The sequence below is a fragment of the Mesoplodon densirostris genome, chromosome 12 (assembly GCF_025265405.1).
Source record: "Mesoplodon densirostris isolate mMesDen1 chromosome 12, mMesDen1 primary haplotype, whole genome shotgun sequence".
Lineage (NCBI taxonomy): Eukaryota > Metazoa > Chordata > Mammalia > Artiodactyla > Ziphiidae > Mesoplodon > Mesoplodon densirostris.
Window position 1 is genome coordinate 52,720,353 of NC_082672.1, and position 24,646 is coordinate 52,744,998.

General features: G+C 43.2%; 1 protein-coding gene across 1 annotated transcript; it reads right to left on the minus strand.

The window, feature by feature from the left end:
* Positions 1 to 1,480: 1,480 nt before the first annotated feature.
* On the minus strand, positions 1,481 to 10,880 carry MTRES1 (mitochondrial transcription rescue factor 1). The gene is made up of 4 exons (XM_060114960.1): positions 10,500 to 10,880; positions 7,702 to 8,183; positions 6,023 to 6,095; positions 1,481 to 1,675 (listed from the first exon to the last, which is right to left on the minus strand). The coding sequence occupies exons 2-4, from the start codon at positions 8,169 to 8,171 to the stop codon at positions 1,496 to 1,498; spliced, it is 723 nt and encodes a 240-aa protein (XP_059970943.1). The 5' UTR covers positions 8,172 to 8,183; positions 10,500 to 10,880; the 3' UTR covers positions 1,481 to 1,495.
* Between the last annotated feature and the right edge of the window lie 13,766 nt (positions 10,881 to 24,646).

Below are 24,646 nucleotides of genomic sequence, written 5' to 3' on the forward strand. Positions count from 1 at the left end.
ATTGCTTCCTGAGAGCTTATTTAAGCTTTCAGATAAAAATCAATTTTCCTGGGCCTCCCTGGTGGCGCAGTGGTTGGGAGTCCGCCTGCCGATGCAGGGGATACGGGTTCGTGCCCCGGTCTGGGAGGATCCCATATGCCGCGGAGCGGCTGGGCCCGTGAGCCATGGCCGCTGGGCCTGTGCGTCCGGAGCCTGTGCTCCGCAACGGGAGAGGCCACAGCAGTGAGAGGCCCGCGTACCACAAAAAAAAAAAAAAAAAAAAAAAAAAAAAATCAATTTTCCTGAGTCCTCTGAAATCTAAGCTGGTAAGACTTCCAGACTCATGTGACCAAACATCTCACTGCTTTGGGCTACAGAAGTTTCCCTTCTGTATCAGTTAACCTGAATTCTCAAGAATTCCTGGAGGACAAATAAAAGGACCCAGACATAGTCCGTCTTTATGACACAACACAGTCTAGTAAGTCTATTTGAGCCAACCCTTCCAGTGCTAGCACACTGCTCCTGGGAATCTACAAACCAATTTATTTATGCAGGTGCCCTTTTCTTAGATGATGTGTATTATGTGTGTGTCCTTTCTATTACTACTCTATTTTTTTAGTCCCTTTTATAACATTTTCTTGAGAATTAGAATAATTAGTCTCTGATTCTTTATTCTCTTTACTGATAAAATCTGTGTATTTTCTACTTTCACCTGAAAAGTAAACCATCGCTTAAACCAGGGAGGGTCATCACATTCTTTCTGTAGGTCAATGTAAATATTTTATGCTTTGTGGGCTACATAAGGTCTCTGTCATATGTTCCTTTCTCTTTTTTTAAAACAACCCTTTAAAAATGTAAAAGCCATTCCTAACTTGCATGCCATACAAAAGGCCTCCAGCTGCCTTAGTCTATCAACCCCATGCCCTAAACAGTTAATTTTAAATGGGCCCTAACTAGCCCATTTGGAATTAGTTGGAACAACTTTACTATCCAGACTTCTGGAGACAAACTGAAGGGAACTGAGGCCAACATGTTAGTAATTCAGAAAGGCCAGTGGATAAAGGGGTCTCCCAGTGCTGCTCCCCTAAGGAGATAAAGGGGACCTTGACTTAGCTTGGTTTTGCCTTAAGAAGCCTGAACCCAGGGAAGCTGGTTGATAGGGATAAAACTGAAATGACACTAAGAACAAGGCCAATTTATTTTACACTGCCTCCTGAGGTAGTTAACGTGGGAAACAGCAGGCTGGTCGTGAAAACCCTCTCTGGGCTTAGTTCATTCAGCACATGTCTCACTCATGCTCACGAGGTCAAAATGTGAACAAATCAAGCCTGGGAGGGAAATCCAGGCCAAGGGAAGCGTCTATAGGAGCCACGATATGAATGCTGGCTTCCACAAAATTGGCTCAGAAGATTCCACAAGTGGTAGGAGAACCTTATTTTAATAAAAACGTCCTCTTTTTAACCTGGCCCCTTCCCCCACCACTAGAAAGCAGCTTTATAGCTAAAAAGCAATCCATTTATTTGAGTGTACTTTTTTTAGGCAATGTTAACTTTTTCCACCGCCGTAACACCACTCTGTATTTCTCACTGCTTGTCTTCTCTTCAAACACTTTTTTCAGGAGAATCCTCATCACTGTCTCTGTTTCTGCTTCTCTGTCCTCTCCAATTAGAAGATCCAATGTATCTCCCACTTTCACCTGAAAATTAAAAAGAAAACAGAACCTTCATTACATTTTGGGAAACTCGGCCAATGCAAACATCTCTCCTTTGAGTTTTCACCGGGCGACCACCACCCGGGGCACAGGTGACTCCTCTGTAACGGTCACTTCTCCCTAGTGCTTCCAGGTGAAAGGGCCCCCCTCTCCGGGCAGATGCCTCAGACCCATGTGGCTCAATAGGGGCCAGTGTCCCTCCTTCAGGCTGAGACAACTGGCTGCTTGTGGACAGGGCCTGTGTGGCTTCAGTTTTCACGTCTATTGCATGACTTAAGGAAACACTTGAATGGAAGCATTTATTTTGTAACAGTGGCAAAAGATGAAGCGGGCACAACCTTAGAGATGATGAGCACAGTAATTACTACATGCACTGAGAAGACAATTTTCAGTGTAACACTTTCACTGATTTCAACACAGTTAAGCTACATCACTGGGGACAGGGCACAATTTGTTGGAAATCTGTCACAGTGGAACAATGGTCAGCTGCATCTCCTAAAGAAATCGAAGTAAATAAACTGCTTTCTGGCATTGGCTAGCGCCAGTGATACCACATCGTCAAGGAGACAGGACTCAACGCACAAGGATGGAATGCCACAGAAAAGAGGGTCGAGTTGGATGCCGACTTGGGTTAAAAGGGCTGAGGTCAAACCCGTTTTTGTCCAGATGGGAGCTTTGGGTTGAGTGAGTGCAGGACATGCCCTGGGGGCAGTCACATCAGTGCTGCCACGGTGCAAACAGCCCATGAGACACCTGGTCCTGGCAGCTCAGGATCCCAGGGCATCTGCCCAGCAATTCAGGAAGGGGCTAAACCGACCCAGATGCCATATGCTTCTACTAGAACACAAGCCAGGATGACCAGAGGCTGTCTCAGACCATTCACCACCGCTTCCAAGCCAAGGATGGGGGCAGTGGTGAAGAGATGGACAGGAAGACAGGGACAGACCCCCATGTGTGGGCCATGGACTCTAAGTGGGCGCAGCTACCCATTTAAAAGCCTACTTCGGGGCTTCTGTTTAAGGAGCATAGTGCCAAATGCTTATGTTTGCCTCATTTTTCAATGAATGCCCTGAGGCAGTCATAACTTCACGCTGTTGGGATATCTGTACCTCACTAGGCCAAGCCACCCACTCAAGGCTTCCGTAGGCCCAATACTAAGTCTACAACGTGGGAATGCATGCCTGCTCACCACGATGCCACACTGGTCAATCCAGGCAGCTGGATGTAAAACTCACAGGGGCTGATTTTAAACCATTAACTCTCCCCTCTGGGCTGAGAAGCAGAGAGACTCAAACCACAGCGAGGCATTAAGACTGCTTCTCCTGGTGGGTTTGAAGGCATCATCTGGGCTGGGCAGCGGGGGGAGTGGGGAGGGGGGAGTTGGGGGGAGGGGCAGTCAGTCCTCCTGAAGTTCTGCTGGATTCAATTTTTTTTTTAAATTACCATTTGCCCAAACTGTGTAGACCTTTAAAATCAATGTTCAGAAACACAAGGCTTGGGAACTCTGCTTTACCTTTTTCGGCATAACTTTGTGTCATTAAAATTCATTTTTTAATAAGTAATATACGCACATGATACAATACGTAAAAGGTATAAAAGGATATACAGAGAAAAAGGCAACCCTTCTTATGTATCCTTTCGTGGATATACTATGTGTGATGTCTGCCCCTTAAGAGGAGAGTGGATCGTTCTGGTGGCTTTCTTCTAGGGCAGAGAATAGGGAAGGAATGTTTCTCCTTTACCCGGTCAATCCCAGGGAGAGGTGAGGTTAGGAAGGCTTCAGTCCCCACATTTGGGCTCCATACACCCTCTATTTAGGTCAACAGTTACCCAGCACCCACAGCACTCTGGGCCCCATCTGGTGTGCAACTCACAGAAAAGCTCTGCTCAGCTGCAGGCAGCCAGGGTTAGAGCTGCAGCATCCGACAGGCGCCTGACCATTCAGCCAGCAGCCAGGCACAGGCCCCACGGAGCAGGCCACGGAAGGGGAGGTGTTCCTCATTCCCTGCAAAGCCCTGTCCCTTCTACCGTGGGAGACGGCACAGTAGGCACAAAGCAAAACTGGCTGGGATTAGGGGCTGTTCCAAGCATCTGCATTTCCAATCTCCCCTTAGCTGCAGTTACTATGGCTACCAGGCCTCCTAGTAACAAGGCAGCCGAGTGTTAATGCTGGCCCCTTCCTTTGCTGACCCTCAGGAGAAATCTGGAAGGCAGCCAAGACAACAGAACACCCAAGGCAGAATGAAGAAGCAGCAATTAGATGGTAGTTAACAATATCTCAAAGCAGAGGGAGAAAAATAGATTTATGGTGTCTGTAAATGAGGCCCTGGCAGAGACACTGCACCAAGAACAGATCTTGTCTTTGGAACACTGTGGCTGGTGAGAAGGGGGCTGGGCTACAAGCAGGAAAAAGCAATTAAGGGACAAGAAGGACCTGATCTCCAGGTGCATGTCTGGAGTGCTTGATTTCCTACAGCTCACTGAGCAAGGACTGACACCTGCAGTCTGAACCTGTCAGCTCAGGTGCCATCAGAGGGATCTGGGCCTTGTGACTTGGCGGCCAAGACAAGCACTGGGGATCCCCCCCTCCTGTCCACTCAGCTGCAAGAACCACTCTGAGTCTGGGGAGCAGAGACTGAAGACAGCCTCAGTGCTCACCCAGGTCCATGGCCAATGGCTCACGCCCTCCCATGTCCCAGGGGTACAGGATGCAGCTCAGGTCCTCCAATCCCAGGAGTGTTTTGAAATAATGAAAGAAGCTGAAGTAAAAACAACCTTCAAAAGTGTGTCTAACTTCCCTGGAACATTTATTCCCTGGACACTGACTAAGAGCTAGATTATGTCTGCCAATGCCTCATAGGTCTGTGTCTTCCAAACTTTTTAAGGGTCTCTGTCATATATTTTTTAAATTGTTTTGTTAACTTTTACTATCATTATTATATTTTCCAATTACAAAAGTGAAACATACTCGTAAAAAATTCAGAAAATAGGGCTTCCCTGGTGGCGCAGTGGTTGAGAATCTGCCTGCTAATGCAGGGGACACGGGTTCGAGCCCTGGTCTGGGAGGATCCCACATGCCGCGGAGCAACTAGGCCCGTGAGCCACAACTACTGAGCCTGTGCATCTGGAGCCTGTGCTCCTGCAACAAGAGAGGCCGCAATAGTGAGAGGCCCGCACACCGCGATGAAGAGTGGCCCCCACTTGCCACAACTAGAGATAGCCCTCACACAGAAATGAAGACCCAACACAGCAAAAATAAATAAATAAATTAATAAACTCCTACCAACAACATCTTCTAAAAAAAAAAAAAAAAATTCAGAAAATAAAATGCATGAAGAACATATAACCCAGTGTCCCACTCAAAGATAAATACTAGTAGTATTAATATTTTAATTCTATGTATGTATATATGTAACTTTTTACAAAAATACATTTTTAAAAGAATATATATATCATTTATTATAACACTGGATACTAGAAATACATTTTCTTATAACACTTGTGAGTGATCCTTTCACTTAACAATAGCATTGATATGGAGCTGTCAGGAAATATGAAACCTTTTTGATGGCTGCCCTGCACACAGAGCAGTGTATCCAGCAGGTACTGGGGGTTGGGGGCTACTGCTGAGCTGAACAGAATTGCACATCTGCTCAGGTAACAGCAGGCCAAAGAAACCTCTACATGGATTTAGCCTGATTATGATGATTTCACGGGGGCTAACATTAATGACTTAGAAGTTTAAGAGATTTTTGCCAGTTCTGATAGTGACCTGTCTTAAAATTTTTTTTAAAAAAGGGGAAGCTTCAGCTCAAAGTCATTATGGCTGCAAAGAGCAAGTGGTCTGTGTAACTGAAGCTATGTGACCAGGCCTGAGGGAGACCTTAGAGGGGGCAAGACAGACATACACGAGGAGCCACTGATGCCCCAAAGAAGGAGCCCCGGGGGAAACTGGGGGAGGCATTAACTGAGTACTGGAAGAACAACAGACAAAAATATCTGGCTGTCATAATATCTCACCGTGGACTTCCCTGGTGGTGCAGTGGTTAAGAATCCGCCTGCCAATGCGGGGGACACGGGTTCGAGCCCTGGTCCGTGAAGATCCCACATGCTGCAGAGCAACTAAGCCCGTGCGCCACAACTGCTGAGCCCACGTGCCAAAGCTACTGAAGCCTGCGCACCTAGAGCCCGTGCTCCACAACAAGAGAAGCCAACACAATGAGAAGCCCACGCACCGCAACGAAGAGTAGCCCCCGCTCACTGCAACTAGAGAAAGCCCGCGCGCAGCAACTAAGCCCCAACACAGCCAAAAAAAAAAAAAAAAACCCTCACCGTTCTGCTTTTCTTCCATAATTTTTCCCCGTTCAGCCTGAGTTCACCTTTGTAGAATGCATCTTCCACTTTGCTAAAAAAAGGAAAAAAAAAATCAAAGTGCTTTAAAATAGAAATATATTCAAAACAACTATATAATTTTGAGAAAAGTACCAGCTGTTTGTAATGTTTATCCTGACAGTGACTGGCCTCCCCACAAAATCTCCATTCTGGGTGCTGAGAAAGTGAAAGTCAACTGCTTCCATATATATTTAAACAGGGAGACCAAAGGGCACTGCCGAGTAGATGCCAGCTGCTGCAAAGACCTGCTAGCGCTAGCAGGCAGATAACCAGCGCCCTGCTGGGGCTTCCAAGTGGGCTGAAACCCGCATCTAGCGCATTCAGGATGGGCCCGGTGCTCTCCACGTGACTCCCCCTACAGCAGTCACCTTAGAGGTGGTAGCGCCTGTGATTCACGACAGCCAAAATGAGTGGGCACTCCCTTCCCTTCACGTGCAGGCACCACATGGATGGTGAGGCTATTGAGAAACCCTCTGCTAATCTGCACTGAGGATGGGGAAGTTCAATCCAGCAGCTGCTGATCTCTCTGAATTTGATCACTGGGGCAACCAGACCAGGGCAGGATACAGACAAAAACGAGTGCCCTTTCGTTTTAGTGCTCTGACTCCAGGCGATGGACATCTGGGGTTCTCCTAATAAGAACAGCGGCAGTTACTACTGTGAGAGAGGGAAAGGCCCCTCATGAGCCTGCCAGATTTTAGAGAACATTCAAGTCCCGATCAGGGTGCCTGTGGGTTCAGAGTTAAAAACTGAACTATGCCTTTAAATCAGGACATAAAGATACAAATTACACAAGGGAATCTTTCTTAATTTATTATTCATACCACAATTCTTATCTTGCATGCAGTATGCACATAATGATTGCAAAAGGAATGAATGAACAATGAGGATCACTATTCTTATACAATTAGTCTAGCAGAGAAGGAATGAGATTAAAGAAATCTTGAAAGTTACACTTAGTATCTCTATGCACTATATATGAACATAGTATTTTCATCATCATAGCTAACATACCAAGTACCCACTATGTGCCACACACTGTTATAAATGCTTTAGGTAGATAGATATACTCATTTAATCCTAGCCACCACCTTCTAAAGCTGGTTCTATTACCACCATTTTACAGATGAGGAAACTGCACAGAGATTTTAAGTAACTTGTCCAAGGTCACACACAACCCGGGATTGAAACCCCAGTAGTCTGGCTACAAAGCCTGCAGTCTTAACTACCATGTTATACTGCTTCTGTTGATTCTAAGAGGTACCTTCTCACTGTAGCATTTGTGAAACCCAGGTGCATTCTATGCTTGCTATATACATCTAACATGGTGATTCCTTTTTTCCCCCAAGAAGCTGTTTTTACATCAATGGTTCATCTTACAGTTGACTGTGTCTTAGAATCAAGGAAATATGCCATGTGGGACTTGCAGGCAGTCACTTGACTTCTTTGGGAATTAGTTTTCTCATCTATAGAATGAAATAATTGGAACAGGTTACCTATAAGATCCTTTCACTTCTACGGTTACTCTTCACTGTAATATGAGCCATGTAATTGGTAATGCTGCTTTAAAATAACCAACAAGAAGACAAGCGATTTTGTATTAAAACGCACATACTTACTTTCTCCCGATATCGAGACCCGTCTTCAGGATAACATCATATCGGAAAGACTGCACTACTTTGTCCAGGTCCTTATGGTCTCTGACCGCACTGGGGTCGTCCTCTGGCTCCTCTTCCTGCTCACTCATCTCACGATGCTCACTCTCTTCATCAGAGTCCCCTTCATCTTCCACTTTTTGCAGAGTCTTTTTAGTGGATTTTTTAGAGCTTACATTACTTTTGAGTCTTATGGAAAATGGGAAAATATATTCTTGAGACATTAAAAGCCCTGAGAGTCTCAGTGAGAAAATGTTATGGAAAAATGTTTTATAATTTGAAGCATTTAACTTGGTACTAGACAAATGTAAGTATCGATTCCAGGAAGCACAGTGTTTATGTGAAGGTGTCCCTCGTAGCACTCCGCAGAGCCCAATCCAGGCATCTGGCTTTCTTAAAACGCTGCTGGGCAATCTGACGCTAGTCATAGCCATGGCTCATACGACCTGAAACAGACAATAATTCAGTTTTACTTCCCAAGTGTGGTATCCTGGCATTCTTACAACATAAACCATACACACCATGAACACTTTACATCTAGTACTGTACTTATGCTTCCTCCTACAAAAGGCCATGTTGGTCCACATGTACCAAGGGCCATGCACACTGTACTAGGTGAGTCTTCCGGCTGTCATTAACGTGCTGACCTCACAGGGTGGTCTTGAAGGTTGAATTAGATACTAATACGTATGAAAACACTGGTTCTACTCTTCTCACTCCCCCAAATTAGCTTGGGTACTGACTGCTACTGAAAAATATTAACAATAGTTCTCAATAATTTTTTTTTCTTTTTTTTTTGGCCGTGCCATGCAGCTTGCGGGGATCTCAGTTCCCCCACCAGGGATTAAACCCAGGCCACGGCAGAAATCCTAACCACTAGGCCACCAGGGAACTCCCTCAATGATTTATTTTAAAAAGGATAATCTTAGGACAAGAAAGACTATTTACTGACATACATTACATCCTTACAATATTGACTTTGCAGAAGATACCAGATCATGACTTCATGAAAGCCAGTGAGTCTCTAAACTATTTCAATCTCCAACTCCAGCAAATCAGAGCTAGGAATGAGCAAATTGTACAGATCTGCATTTCACCTCCTTTCACATCTTCTTCCCACTGTTTAACAGAGGCAGTAGCTAGCAGAGAAAGAAGGGGCCTGGAGACCCACAAACTAGGTAATTGTTTCCTGAGACAGAGGTGCTGACATGCCACATGTCCTGTGTGCTCCACTGGGAGGATTCCTGGAAGATTGCACCTGGTTCCCTCCAGACTTTGCCCCATGCATCTTCTACCTTCTTCCTTACATGTTGTATCCTTTTGCTGCAGTAAATCATAGCCATGACCCACAGCTGAGTCCTGTTGAGTCTTGCTAGTGAAATCAATGAACCTAGGGGTGGTCTTGGGAACCCTGACAAAATATCCAACTGCCTATTCGACATCTCCATTTGGGTGCATAACTGGCACCTCAAACTTAATTGGCCCGGAAACAAACTCCTGATATATCTCTAACCCCAAATCTGCTCTACCTGCGGCCTTCCCCATCTCAGTTAATGGTTAACTCCACCCTTCTAGTTCCTGAGAACAAAAGCTTCCAGTCACTCTTGACTCTTCTCTTTCCCCCGTACTCAGATCCATAATGTCAGGAAATCATGTGGCTTATCTCCAAAACATGTCCAGTATCCCATGACTTCTCACCATTCCCACTGTTACCACAGATTCAGGCCACCATCTATCACCAGGATTACTACAAAGGCTCCATTACAGTCTGTTCTCCATAGAGCAGTCAGAGTGAGTCTTTTAAAAAGTAATTTATATCATGTCACTGTTTCCCTCACAACCCTACAAAAGCACAGAGAAAAGCAAAATCCCTCCCTTGGCCTATAGTCCCTGTGTGATCTGGCCCCTCCATTTCCGCTCCGACCTCATCTCCTGCCTCTCTCACCCATGCTCACTCAGCTCCTTCCTGAAGATCCTCATACACAACAGGCACACTTCTGGGTAGACTCCTTTGTTCCAGCTGCCCAGAACACTCTTAGCCCAGATATCTGCATGGACAAATCATCTTCACCTCAATGAGGTCTACTCATTCCAACTCCATTTAACAGCTGTCTTGTCCTCCAAATCTCCCCTTGCCCAGTTCTACTTTCTTTCGCAGTAGCACTTATCTGCTATGTTATGTAATTTACTGCTCAATCCCAAGTGCCCAGAACAGTGCCTGACACATGGTAAGTGCTTAATACTGTGAAAGTAGGTCAAAAGAACCGGTGCATTAGAATGAAGAACAATGATGGGTAAGAGGCTAGATCTCCAAGGGCCTTCCCTATCAAAGCTTGGACTTATCCAGAACGGTGAGAGCTATAGCAAGACCTTAAGTAGGGAAGTGATCTGATAAGAGTGGTTTTTAAAAGATTTCTTTGGGGACAGCGTGGACGTAAGGGGAGTATCACGGAAGGAAGCCTGAAGGAGGTTTTGAGTGAAATCTTCAGGAGAGATATAAAATCGGTGAACTAACCCGAAGGCTATAAGAAAAACAACGACTGGAATGTAGAGGCAACGCTGTCCTTGACCTGCGGGACATTTGAAATCCCTCCATGTTCCTAGGCCTGTTAACCACTCCGTATGGAAAACCTGATTTAACTGCTTTTAGTTCAACTGCAAGCAAAAATCTTCTCTTCTCTTGGAGACCTCAGAGGCTGACCAAGTACTGAGACAAGGTCATGTTCCCCTCGCTCCCTCCCTACCCCCGTCGGGCTGCGCACCTTCCCGGGTCCTCAAGGTCAAGGGAAACTGGACACCAGCGTCCTCGAGCTCGCGGTCTGCGTCTGCAGCCAACAGGAACGGCCGGGCCCAGGGGAAGACTGCCTCGGCCCGCCGGGTTCGCAAGGCCCCTAAGAGCCCCCGGATCCACGGGGCGTCCCGAGCTGGCCCGGCTGGGGCAGGACGCCAGAGACTCACGCGGAGACCTGGCAGGAGCGCGGGCGGGGGACTGGAGCTCGCCCTGCCCGTATTTCCCATGTGCTTGCTGTGAAGCAACAGAAGCGGGAGCGGACAGGGGGCACCGAACGCCGGGCAGGGGCGCAGTTACCTGTACTTCAGCGCCGCTCCCCCCTCCCCGCCCCCCCCCCTCATTGCTTCGCCGCGCGCTGGAATCCACACCCCGCCCAGCCCTTGCCCCTCCCCTTCCGCCGGCGCCGGCGCGATGAGAGCAGGCTGGGCGGTGAGCACTGGCACGGCGGCAATGGCAGCGGCACAGCGACCCCTGCTGGAAGCCACGCCTCGGAGGACTGCGCCGGGAGGGCTGCTGAGAGAGGACAGGGCCGGCTCTGAGCTGAGCGGGAAGCCCACGCTGAGTGATTGATTGCACATTGTTGAAGAAAGCTTTTCTTTTTAATTAATTAAGTAGGACTTCCCTAGTGGCATAGTGGTTAAGAATCTGCTTGCCAGTGCAGGGGTTAAGGGTTTGATCCCTGCTTGGGGAAGATACCACAAGCTGCAAAGCAACTAAGGTCATGGGCCACAACTACTGAGCCTGTGCTCTAGAGCCCGTGAGCCACAGCTACTGACCCGCGTGCCTAGAGCCTGTGCTCCACAAGAGAAACCACTACGTTGAGAAACCCACTCACCACTATGGAGTAGCCCCTGCTCGCCGCAGCTAGAGAAGTCTGCAGGCAACAACAAAGACCAACTGCAGCCAAAAATAAATAAATAATTAAGTAATTTATTTTTCATTGAAGTATATAGTTGATGTATAATATTATACAAATTAAAATATAGTGAGTCACAATTTTTAAAGGTTATACTCCATATTTGCTATATTCCCCATATTGTATAATATATCCTTGTAGCTTATTTTATACCTAATAGTTTGTGTCTCTTAATCCCCTACCTCTATATTGACCCTTCTTTCCTCTCCCCACTGGTAGCAGCTAGTTTGTTCTCTACATCTGTGAGTCAGCTTCTTTTTTGTTATATTCACTAGCTGGTGTGTTTTTAAGATTCCACATGTAAATGATATCATACAATATTTGTCTTTCTCTATCTGACTTATTTCACTTAGAATAATGCCCTCCAAGTCCATCCTCCAAGTTGGACACTTAGGTTGCTTCCCTGTCTTGACAACTGTGAATACTGTTGCTATGAACATTGGGGTACATGTTATCTTTTCAAATTAGTGTTTTTGCATTTTTTCGGAAATATACCCAGGAGTAGAATTGCAGGGTCATATGGTAGTTCTATTTTTAGTTTTTTGAGAAACCTCCATATAGTTTTCCACAGTGGCTGCATCAATTTACATTCCCACCAACAGTGTACAAGTGTTCCCTTTTCTCCAGTCCTTGCTAACATTTGTTATTTGTGTTCTTTTTGATGATAGTCATTCTGACAGGTCTGAGGTAATATCTCATTGTGGTTTTTTTTTTTTAACATCTTTATTGGAGTATAATTGCTTTACAATGGTGTGTTAGTTTCTGCTTTATAACAAAGTGAATCAGCTATACATATACATATATCCCCATATCTCCTCCCTCTTGCGTCTCTCATTGTGATTTTAATTTGCATATCTCTGATGATTCATGATGTCGAGTATCTTTTCATGTGTCTGTTGGCCATATGCATTTCCTTTTTGGGAAAATGTCGTTCAGTTCTTCTGCCCATTTTTTTTTTTTTTTTTTTTTTTTTTTTTTTTTTTTTTTTTTTTTCTTTTTGCGGTATGCGGGCCCCTCACTGCCGTGGCCTCTCCCGTTGTGGAGCACAGGCTCCGGATGCGCAGGCCCAGCGGCCATGGCTCACGGGCCCAGCCGCTCCGCGGCATATGGGATCCTCCCAGACCGGGGCACGAACCCGTATCCCCTGCATCGGCAGGCGGACTCTCAACCACTGCGCCACCAGGGAGGCCCTCTTCTGCCCATTTTTAACAGCTATCTTTTTTTTCACTAAATTTTTTATTTTATTTATTTTTATTTTTGGCTGCTTTGGGTCTTCGTTGCTGCGTGCAGGCTTTCTCTAGTCGCAGCGAACGGGGGCTACACTTCATTGCGGTGCGTAGGCTTCTCATTGCAGTGGCTTCTCTTTGTTGTAGAGCACGGGCTCTAGGTGCGTGGGCTTCAGTACTTGTGGCACTTGGGCTCCGTAGTTGTGCCTTGTGGGCTCTAGAGCACAGGCTCAGTAGTTGTGGTGCAGGGGCTTAGTTGCTCCGCGGCATGTGGGATCCTCCTGGACCAGGGCTTGAATCCATGTCCCCTGCATTGGCAGGCAGATTCCTGCGCCACCAGGGAAGTCCCTGCCCTTTTCTTTTCTTTCTTTTTTTTTTTTTTTTTTTGCAATACGCAGGCCTCTCACTTTTGTGGCCTCTCCCATTGTGGAGCACAGGCTCCCGACGTGCAAGCTCAGTGGCCATGGCTCACGGGCCTAGCTGCTCTGCGGCATGTGGGATCTTCCCGGACCGGGGCACGAACCCATGTCCCCTGCATCAGCAGGCGGACTCTCAACCACTGCACCACCAGGGAAACCCTCAAGTTGATTTTTAACTTTAAAATGCTAATTAATATAAAAAACTGCTGTGAAATTAAGAAGTGGTATGTGTGTATACACATATTTGTGATTTTTAATTTTTTTCACAGAAATCTGCCCCTACTGTCGTACATTGTAGGAATTGTAGTCCTGACTGGTTTAGACCACCTAGTGGACTAAATTTTTACTCCATCAACAGGGCTACTGCACTGGGTCAGACCAAAAGACACTGAGAATTGAAATCAGAGTTGAGCCTACAAGTCTGGGCTCCAGCTTTTATTTTTATTTATTTATTTATTTATTTATTTAAATGAAGTTCTGGGGTTTTTTAATTAATTAATTTTATTTTTGGCTGCTTTGGGTCTTCGTTGTTGCACGCGGGCTTTCTCAAGTTGCGGCGAGCGGGGGCTACTCTTCCTTGCGGTGTGCAGACTTCTCACTGCAGTGGCTTCTCTTGTTGCAGAGCATGGGCTCTAGGTGCACGGGCTTCAGTAGTTGTGGCTCGTGGGCTTAGTAGTTGTGGCTTGCGGGCTCTAGAGCACAGACTCAGTAGCTGTGGTGCACGGGCTTAGTTGATCCGCAGCATGTGGGATCTTCCCAAACCAGGGCTCGAACCTGTGTCCCCTGTATTGGCAGGCTGATTCTTAACCACTGCGCCACCAGGGAAGTTCCTGGGCTCCAGCTTTTAATTTAGCTCAATATTTAATTTTACATAAAGTGATGAGTAAATCAGAGCACTTTTAGTTGGGGCCTGTAGGTGACTTTTAAGTTATATTTTAATGCATGAGGAGCAGCCTTACCTTCCATACTCTCAACATTGTTATAGGCTTTATTTTCTTTTATTTTCTCTTACAATTTACTTATTTATTTGTTTGCTTGTTTAAATGAAGAAAAATTACCTGGAGAAGAAAGTTCTTTCCACTGCCTCACTTATCACAAACCTCAAGGTTAGCTAATCACCAAGGAAAGATATTTTAAGCGTGATCAGTTCCAAAGCCCCCTCCCTCCACTCTGAACCCCACCTTCTCAAGGAGTTTACTCTTTAGAGTCTCCTTCCTGAATCTTTCTCACTCTTCCATATCATTCCTGCCAGCACACAAATACAACATGTTAACGAGTTATGATTATGTCATCTATAGCTAAGATATATGAAATATTTAAATTTTTAAAAATTTAATAGAAATAATATAGTAATACTTTTTTCAGTCCACTTTATTTTTGAGATTCTTTCCATGTTTATACATATATTTTGGCTCCTTTCTACAATTCATATATAAATTATTCCCAGTTGTTTCCTTCCTAAAGAACAGTTGTTTCCTTCCTAAAGTTTCTTTCAAACATTGCAGCAATTTACTTATGGAGGTATCATCCTTTGAAAGTTTCTCTAGGGTGTTTACTTAGAATAGGAATCTCTGGGGACTTCCCTGGTGGTCCAGTGGGTAAGACTTTGAGCTCCCAATGCAGGGAGCCTGGGTTCGATTCCTGGTCGGGAAACTAGGTCTCGCATGCATGCTGCAACTAAGATCCCATGTGCCGCAACTAAAACCTGGTGCAGCCAAAATAAATAAATAAATAAATGTTTTTAAAAAGAAAAAAAGAATAGGAATCTCTGGGTCCAAAAGTAATTATATTTTCTTCAATCTTACTAAAAAATGGCCTAATTTTACTAATTTACATTTGCACAAGCTCATGAACATCATATTTTTCCCCATTCTTCATTTATTCATTCACTCATTCATTCATTCATTCATTTTTGGCTGTGTTGGGTCTTCGTTGCTGCACGTGGGCTTCCTCTAGTTGCGGTGAGTGGGGGCTACTCTTCGTTACGGTGCGTGGGCTTCTCATTGCGGTGGCTTCTCTTGCTGTGGAGCACGGGCTCTAGGCTTGTGGGATCCAGTAGTTGTGGCACGCGGGCTCAGTAGTTGCGGCGCATGGCCTTAGTTGCTCTGCAGCATGTGGGGTCTTCCCGGACCAGGGCTCGAACCCATGTCCCCTGCATTGCAGGTGGATTCTTAACCACTGTGCCACCAGGGAAGCCCCCCCATTCTTCTTAATAGTTATCAGACTTTTAAGTATTATCAGTCTCATGGATGAAAAATGGTACCTTGTTTTAATTTGTAAACTTTCCCTGATTGGTAGTGAGATTGAATATCTTTTTGTATATTCGTTGGCTCTTCAGGTTTCTCTTCTTTTATTTGCCAGTTTATATCCTTTGCCCACTTTTCTTTGTAATAGTTGTCTTTTGCTTTTGCCTGTCCTGAAGGTAAACGCCAGTACCACCACGTATGGGCATGCATAACTCTGGGAACTCACTCATACTCATCTGCAGCGCCATTCACATTAACTGCAGTGGAGATGGCACCCCTGGGGTTGTGCAGTGTAGTGGCCATAGTACCCATGCTTCTGATCTGGGTCTATGGTGCCTTTGCGTTCTTTAAAAATAGTTTTTTAGGGAATTCCCTGGTGATCCAGTGGTTAGGACTCTGTGCTTCCACTGCAGGGATCCCAGGTTCAATCCCTAGTCAGGGTAGTAAGATCCCACAAACCTGTGGTGTGGCCAAAAAAATTTTTTTAATTTTTTAAATAAAAAGTCACATACATGTGTTTCTCTAAACAATGTATTGGCGAGTTTTGTTCTTAAAATTTACATAAATTGTGTCATACTAAATGTCACACATATGATGGCTGTATGTCATCAACATACTATATGTTTATGACTTGTGCTTTTACTCGACATTAGGTTTCTATGTTACCAAACGAAACTTGGGTCCACTTGCCTGAAGTGCAGCAAAGCCAATCTACTGACACCAGGTTGTGATGAAGGAAAATACAGTGTTTATTGCAGGGCACCAAGCAAGGGAGTGGGAGACAAGCCTCAGATACACTCCAATTTGGTTTTTGAGTTTGGGATGTTTTAAAGGAAAAAAACAAAGAAGTTGGGGTTAATCATCTTGTGACATCTCTGTGACTTTTTTTTCTTTTGGCCATGCCTCAAGCCTTGTGAGAGCTCAGTTCCCCAACCTGGGATTGAACCCAGGCCATGGCAGTGAAAGCACCAAGTCCTAACCACTGAACCGCCAGGGAATTCCCTCTGTGACATTTCTTAAATTATAGTTCTGAGAGTCAGGATGTCTCTGGTTTATGATTCTCTGGCCAGGTGGTCCATGGCTCAGGGATCTATGAGCTCATCTTACCCTCAAGAAACAAAGTGTGTTGATGTGTTTATGACAATATCTGTGCTAGCAATTTTAGTACATTAAGGATGCTCTTGGGACTTCCCTGGTGGCACAGTGGTTAAGAATCCACCTGCCAATGCAGGGGACATGGGTTCGAGCCCTGGTCCAGGAAGATCCCACATGCTGCAGAGCAACTAAGCCCGTGCACCACAACTACTGAGCCTGTGCTCTAGAGCTCAAGAGCCACAACCACTGAGCCCAGGTGCCACAGCTACTGAGCCTGCGTGCCACAGCTACTGAGCCTGTGCTCTAGAGTTTGAGAGCCGCAACTACTGAGCCTGCGTGCCACAGGTACTGAGCCCGTGTGCCGCAAGTACTGAGCCTGTGCTCTAGAGCCCGTGCTCCACAACAAGAGAAACCACTGCAATGAGAAGCCTGCGCACCGCAACAAAGAGTAGCCCCTGCTCACCGCAACTAGAAAAAGCTTGCATGCAGCAACAAAGAAACAAAGACCCAAAGCAGCCCAAAATAAACAAACAAACAAACAAATAAATAATAAAGCAGTTGTTCCAAATCAGTTTACAAAAAGGGGAAAAAAAAAGGATGGTATTCACAACAGCAGTTTTAGTCATCTGACTATGGTTGATTAGTGTTCATTTAGCACAGGATTGTGATCATAGGGAACAAGAACAGGAATAAAGTTTTGGATATGGAATTCAGTTTCAGGGGGACTCAGTTTCAAGATACACCCTTTTGTTGCTGGCAACTGTAGTTCACCCATTTCTTTTACCACTTATAATACTCCATAGTGGTAGTGTACCATAATTTATTTTTTATTCTTCTGTTGATGGACTATGACTTCTTTCTAGGTTTTTTGTTGGTTTTTGTTTTGATATAATGGAAAATGTGCTTATGAATCGCCTTTTTATTTTTTAAATTTAATTTATTATTATTTGTTAACAGGAGAAAATCAAAGTTGAACATGCATACATGAGAGAGACCCAGAAAAACTGAGTAAATCACCAAAATGGTTGAAATACCATCCTCAGCTAATGATAAAAGATGATGTTGAGGGTGAGGAGAGGCAGTTAAAGGAGGTTCCCAGGAAAAGCACAGTAAACAAGGGTGATGTGATGCAGATTTAAATTAGGGCCTTCTGCACTGATAAGAGTTTCTAGAGGTTTGGTCATCCTCTTTTTCCAGGCACAGAGAGGGAGACACTGTTACAAATGGAGATTTCTCTTACAAAGGTAAATGTTTCTTACAAAAGGACAACTCCTAGTTGGTTTTCAGAGCCCTTCCCATGTCTGCTGTTTTCAGAGAATAACCAGCTTAAAACAATTAATATGCCAAAGAGACATATTTTAGGGTGGCAAGTTTTGCTCCCCTACGGTACCACCTTTGAAACTCCTTTTAAGAAATTTCATGTGCAGAAGGTGAGTTGGTAGATGGTTTCATCTCACTGAACGAGTCTCTTAGTCCTGACACTAGGTCAGTTCAGTTACTCATTTCAAGAGAGGTGGGCTCTCAAAGTTAGGCCTAAGGGTACCAGCAGTTAGGTATTTAATAAGAAGCATTTCTACAGAGACAGAACGAAAATAAAAGTTAATGGTTGGAGGAAGTTATAAAGCCAGTCTTGATGCCGAAAGCTCAGCTTCTGTTCACTGGTGCTGAACCAAATCTCGGAGACAGAGTTTTGGGTCAAGTAGAAAGAATAGCTTTATTGCTTTGCCAGGCAAAGGGGGACACAGTGGGCTCATGCCCTCAAAAATGTGTGTCCCAACCCAGGGAGATTTGGTGAGGAGTTTTATAGCAGTGGTTCAAGGGCGGGGTTGATGATAGGGATCCGGGTGTGTGCAGTGCCTGTATTCCTTTAATCTGGCCTCAGGTGGTCTCCTGATGAGCTTCTGTGGTTCCTGAGGTTATCAAACTCTGACCTTCTCTCTGGAATGAAGAATGCTTCATCAAATAGTTAACATCTTCCATTTGTTGGGGGTTTTAGTTCTGCAGAAGAGCTCAAAGATTTTGTCAAGTGTATCCCTTGAGGTGGAACCAGGACCCTGTTTCAAGCCTGCACTATTGTTTCTTGGCCACGCCTCCCTTGTCTCTGCATCCCCTCCCTTCCCTGTTTAGCAACAGTTTGAACATGCCCTTTGGAATTCAGGGAAGGTTATGGAGGCTGAAGCCTATTTCCTACAAACAAGGAAAAGGGGACTGAGAGAGACTTCTGTGCCCAGGAGCCCCACAGGGTCCTGCTCTGTTTCAGTCTGAGTCTGGAAGACAGTCTAGATGTAGGGGTCAAAGCACCTTTTGCAATTAGAATGTTTCTGATGATGTCATTGGGTGCCCAGGTAAACTTTCTGAGTGACTTGCACAGCAAGAGGCATGAAGATTTTCTAAACATGGACTGTTTTGGTGATCTCTCTCAAGTGTATATCAGGTTGTTCAGCTTCAGTTTGCAGGGCTTCAGGAAAGGCACAGCAATGGCTCTCAATGATTCCAAGTCAAAAGTGGGAGAAAAATTAGAAATATTAGTTTGGAGAGTTGTATTTGAATACTCACGAAGTTTCCAAATTCTGGAGAGGTCAGGCAGGGGGAAAAAAGATAAATATTTCAATTCTGCTTACAAAGATATAATTTGCAAATTGCTGTAAATCAGAGTTAGCTTAAGAGAAAAGAGAAAATTCCCTCTAATCTGGAAAAACAAAACATTAAAAAGAATCAGCAATTTTTCATTTTTCAAACAAAAGTCATGATCTTAAAGTTATCAGAAATGTGTACTCAGAGTTCTTTCCATGAAGATAAAGCACTTTACAAAAGCATCAGAATAAAACTATAACAGTCTGTAAATGACAAAAGACTTAAAATGGCATGGTTAAAGATCTAATTACAATGCAATTGGCAAAGAAGTTTGGTTATGTTACTGAACACAGGTTCAGGTGCCCAATTCACAGTGAGGCCAAACAAACCAAAATATCAAGTTTGAGAAAGGTTTATTGCAGGGCCAAGCAAGGTGAATGGGTGGCTTGTGCTCAAAAACCCCAAACTCCCTGATGGCTTTTGGGGAGAGGTTTCTATAGGCAAAATGTGGGGTGAGGGCTGCAGGGTATGTGACTTTCCTCTGCTTGGTTAGTGGTGAGGTAGGAGGGTGGTGTTCCAGGAGTGTGCTCAGCCTGAAGTCACCATCCCCCAGCTGGGTGGGGCCTTGGTTTCCTGGTTGGTTTGTTTGTTTTGGCTGAGTGTAGGGATCGAACTGTGTCCCCTGCATTGGGAGCCCAGAGTCTTAGCCACAGGACTGCCAGAAAAGTCCCCTTAGTTCCTGTTGAAGAACTCAAAGATATGGTTCTGTATATCCCTTGAGGAGGAACTAGGACCCAGCTTTAATCGCTGCACTATTGTTTCTTAATTGCTTCTTGATTGCTTATCCTTTGTTTCTGCATTCCCTTACTTCCCTGATTAAAACTGTTTGAATCTTCCCTTTGGAACTCAGGGAAGGTCTTAGAGGCTGAATAAAGCCTATTTCCTACAAAGAAGAAATGAGGGCTATGGAAAGGATTTGTGTCCCTGAGGGCCCCACAGGGTCCTGTTGGGTTTCAGTTATCTCTGACATACAACATTTTAAGATGTTATTAGAATTATGACTGATACCATTACACCAAGACACATCAGAATTCTAGGAATTTCATATAATTTCTAGAACATTTATATTAATAACATTTACCCATACAATATAACCTAAGAGGCTTTATCATCACTCATTTGACAATGTTCCTTGTGTAATTTAACACCAAATAAGCCAAATTAGTTAATATCTCTTTAACAAGGAGAGAAAACATATCTCTCAAGGTGTTCCAGGGGCTTCTAGAAAAAACCTCAAAGTTATTTCCAGGTCAATAACCCTTCATTTAGAATTCGATTTTGGGGGAGTTTGTCAAAAATATCAAAAAGGTTTTAAAACATTTAGTCAAATAGGATCATAGGTCACTGTTAAACAGTATTTAATTACACCATCCAACCAAAGTGACAAAAGATTTCAAAGGCAAATACAGACTGTTACAATGGATTACTTAAAAAATAAAGAACCTTTTACAATCCGTTATCAAAGGCAGATCAATGGTTCAGGAAAACTTTGCCCTCTCAACAGATAGAACCAAATTCTAGCTTTGCACCAGCTTACTTTTGATATTAAAATTTATTCACTCAATTAAATTTATTCCAATTCCAGCCATCTTGACTATGCATAACTCTCTTCTCAAGGTTCCTTTTCCACAAACCTTCTATAACTCCCTTTTTTACACTCAGATTGTCCTGTGCTTCCCCCCCTTTTTTTCTTTAATCTCATTTTAGGACAAAAATACTTTCTTTTAACAGAATGCATTTCCATTCTTTATACTTTTTTCTTCCTTGCATATAAAAATGTTTCTTTATTAATTTTAGTAGTTTTAATTACATACATTAATTAAAATTTTTAAACCTTAGAAGCATTAATTTCTGGTGAAAACTAATATGTGAGCAATTTTAAACTGTTTGTTATACTAGTATTTTTTTTTTTTTTTGGATTGGCAAACTTATGAATACCTATGGTAGGGGAGCAAAATTTGCTACCCTAAAATATGTCTCTTTGGCATAATAATTTTAAATGCTGGTTATTTTCTGAGAAACCACAGACATGGGAAGGATTCTGAAGTTGCCCTTTTGTAAGAAACATTTACATTTATAAGAGAAACCTCCATTTGTAAGGGTGTCTCCCTCTCTGTGCCCGGAAGAAGAATATGACCAAATCTCTAGAAACTCTTATCAATGGAGAAGGCCGTAACTTAAATCTGCATCACAATCATGCTTGTTTACTGTGCTTTCCCTGGTAACTGACTCTCCTCACTGTCACCATCCTCTTTTGTCTTTAGCTGAGGATGGTATTTAAGGTGAGGGCTTCAGCCATTTTAGTGACTTACTCAGTTTTCCTTGGCCTCTCCCATAGATACGTGTTATTAAACTTTGAGTTTCTCCTGTTAATCTGCCTCATGTCCATTTAATTCTTAGACCAGCCAGAAGAACCCAGAAGGGTAGAGGAAACTTTCTTCTTCCTCAACAATATCATAATTTCTCATAGCATTTTTTTTCAATGTGGTATAAGACATTTCTAATTAAGTTAAACATCTTTCGTTTTTCTGTAATAAGATGACAAAAGTAGTTAGACTTGTTTAGCAATTAATGTTTCAGTATTTTATCTTATTTGGAAATGATCTAGACATTCAATGAATTGCCATAATTTAACTTAACTTAGCAAACTAAAGTTTCATTTACCAAAAAGCTTTGGAGAAACTATTTTAAGTAGATATACCATAAAATATAATTATTAAAGAGTTTGACTAAAACTTCTTATCCCATTCACATTTATTTAATTTACTTGTTTCCAACAATTTTTACCAATCTAGTGGATATGGAATGGTATCTCATTGTGCTTTTAATTTGTGCTTCTCTGATAACCCATTAGGTTGAGCATCTTTTTATTTGTTTATTAGCAACTTTTGTTTCCTCTACATCTGTTTTGCCCATTTGGGGATTCTATTTTTATGTTTTCTGTTGGGTTATATTGTGGGCTGAGTTTTGTCCCCCTGAAAGATATGTTCAAGTCCTAACCCCCAGTCCCAGTGAATGTGACCTGTGGTAATAGGGTCTTCACAGATGTAATCAATTAAGATAAGGTCATACTGGATTAGGGTGTGCCTTGAACCTAATATTTGGTGTCTTTATAAGAAAAAAGAGAGGGAGATTTGGATACAGAGACACAGAGGATGCACAAAGGGAAGAAGGCCATGTGATTGAAACCAAGCATGACCCTGTGGGGCTCCTGGGCATGGAAGCCTTTCTATGTCCCAAGTTCCTTGTTTGTAGGGAACAGGCTCCAGCCTCCATGACCTTCCCTGTGTCCCAATGGGCTGATTCTAACAATTGCCAATCAGGGAAGGGAGGGGATGCAGAGACAAGGGAGGAGCAGCCAAGAAACAATAGTGCAGCCTTGGGAAAGGATCCTGGTTCCCCCTCAAGGGACACACATGACAATATCTCTGAGCTCTTCTGCAGAACTAAAACCCCCAACAAATGGAAGATGTTAACTACTTGATGAAGCATTCTTCATTCCAGAGAGAAGGTCACAGTTTGATAACCTCAGGAACCCCAGAAGCTCATCAGGAGACCACCTGAGGCCAGATTAAAGGAATGCAGGCCCAACACACACCCTGATCCTAATCAGCAACCCTGCCCTTGGACCATTGCTATAAAACTCCTCACCAAATCCCCCTGGGTTGGGACACACATTTTTGAGGGCATGAGCCCACTGTATCCCCCTTTGCCTGGTGAAGCAACAAGCTATTCTTTGCTATTTCACCCAAAACTCTGTCTCCAAGATTCGATTCGTCACTGGTGCACAAAGGCCGAGTTTTCAGCAACATGATGATTGAGGAAGAGATTAGAGAGATATAGTTACAATCTAAGGAATACTAGGGGTTGATGGTAACCACCAAGAGCTAGGAGAGAGGCATGTAACATATTCTCCCTCAGAGCCTCCAGAAGGAGCCAACTCTGCTGATATCTTGATTTCAGACATCTGCCCTCGTGAACTGTAAGAGAATAAATTTCTGTTGTTTTAAGCTACCCAGTTTGTGGTAACTTGTTACAGCAGCCCTAGGAACTAAAACAGGCAGTTTCTTTTTTTCTATTATAAATTAATATAATAGAAAGATTATAAATTCAAGTTATAAATTTGTAGGAATTTATTATATATTCTGTGCTACAAATCTATATTGATTATGATGTTGCAAATACCTTCTCCTAGTTTGTGGGTGTCTTTTTACTTTCCTTACGGTGTCTTTTAATGAAAAGAACTTCTTATTTTTAACGTGGTTGTAGGGGAGGAGAAAACTTTTTGCTCTACTGTTACGTTTAGTGATTGAGACCCTGAAAATGAAACTGACAAAAGACAGCTTAAAAGGAGAAAAAAACCCAGAGTTTATTTATGCATGCAACATGTGTAAATAAATGTGAGAGAACTTAGTGATGAGTATCTCAAAGTGGTGGTTAGAATTTTGGGCTTATATACCACGTTATCGAAGGGTGATAAATTGTGAAGAAGTGACAAGACAAAGGAAAAGGGCTTTGGCTTCTAGGGTTGGTAAATTGTGGGAGGGTAAATATATGAGGGAAACTAATAGAAGATAGGATTATTTTAGTAAGGTTTGTTATGCAGACTCAATTTCATGCAGTCTCTGGGGTGATGAGTGTCTCTGATGGTTCTCTTCTACCTGGAGAGAAGAGGGGGAAACCTTCATAAGAGGAAATTTATACTCTGCCTTTGGGCAGAAAGGGGGAAGGAAGAGAGCTTTTCTTGCATCTACTGTTTCTCAGTTGCCTTCAGCTCAAAATAATCCTTATGTCAAAGCGGGATACTCTGATCTACTTCATAGTTAAGTCTATTATCTTATCATTAGTGATTAACACAGTTTGTTTTTTGTTTAAGAAATCCTTCCCAACCTTGAAGTCATGAAGGTGTTCTTTTATAGTTTCTTCTCACAGTTCTAGGATTTTATCTTTCATATTTAAGTCTTTGTTCCATCTGGAATTTTTTTTTTTATGTATGGTGTGAGGCAAAGATTCAATTTCATCTTTTTTCATAAGGATCACTAGTTATCTTAGCCTATTTTGTTGAATAGGTATTCTTTCATCAGTGATCTGAATGACATCTCTGTCATATGTTAAGTATTCATATATGTGTGTATGTGTTGCTGAGTTCTTTGTTATAGTCCATTGGTCCCTATACCAATACTACATAATTTCAATATAACAGATTTGTGAAAAGTTTTGATATTTGGTGGGATGATTCCCTTCTCTGCTACATCACTACCTTATTTGACTTCTTCAGTTTGAATTAGTTTAGGAAGAATCAATAATATTGTGTCTTCCAAAAAAATGAACATGACCTAACTCTCATTTTGTTTAGAGCTTCTTTAATGTTCCTCAGTAATTTTTACCTCTAAATGTAAAGGTTTTCTACAACTTTTATTAGATTTATTTCTAGGCACCATAAATTTGTAACCACTTTAAATAATATAATTTACACTTTGAAACTTTTTTACTGATGTATAACATATAGTAAAGTACATAAATATTAAGTATAAATTCAGTGACTTTGTACGTATGTATTATCTCTGTAATCACCACACAGA

Bases quoted from the DNA above. Each gene is read 5' to 3' on its own strand.
- MTRES1 (XM_060114960.1), bottom strand. From the start codon at position 8,171: ATGGCTATGACTAGCGTCAGATTGCCCAGCAGCGTTTTAAGAAAGCCA. The intron at 6,096-7,701 runs GTAAGTATGTGC...TCCTTTTTTTAG, and splicing joins GGTCTCGATATCGGGAGAAA to CAAAGTGGAAGATGCATTCT. The intron at 1,676-6,022 runs GTGAGGGTTTTT...TTTAATTTTCAG, and splicing joins TATGGAAGAAAAGCAGAACG to GTGAAAGTGGGAGATACATT.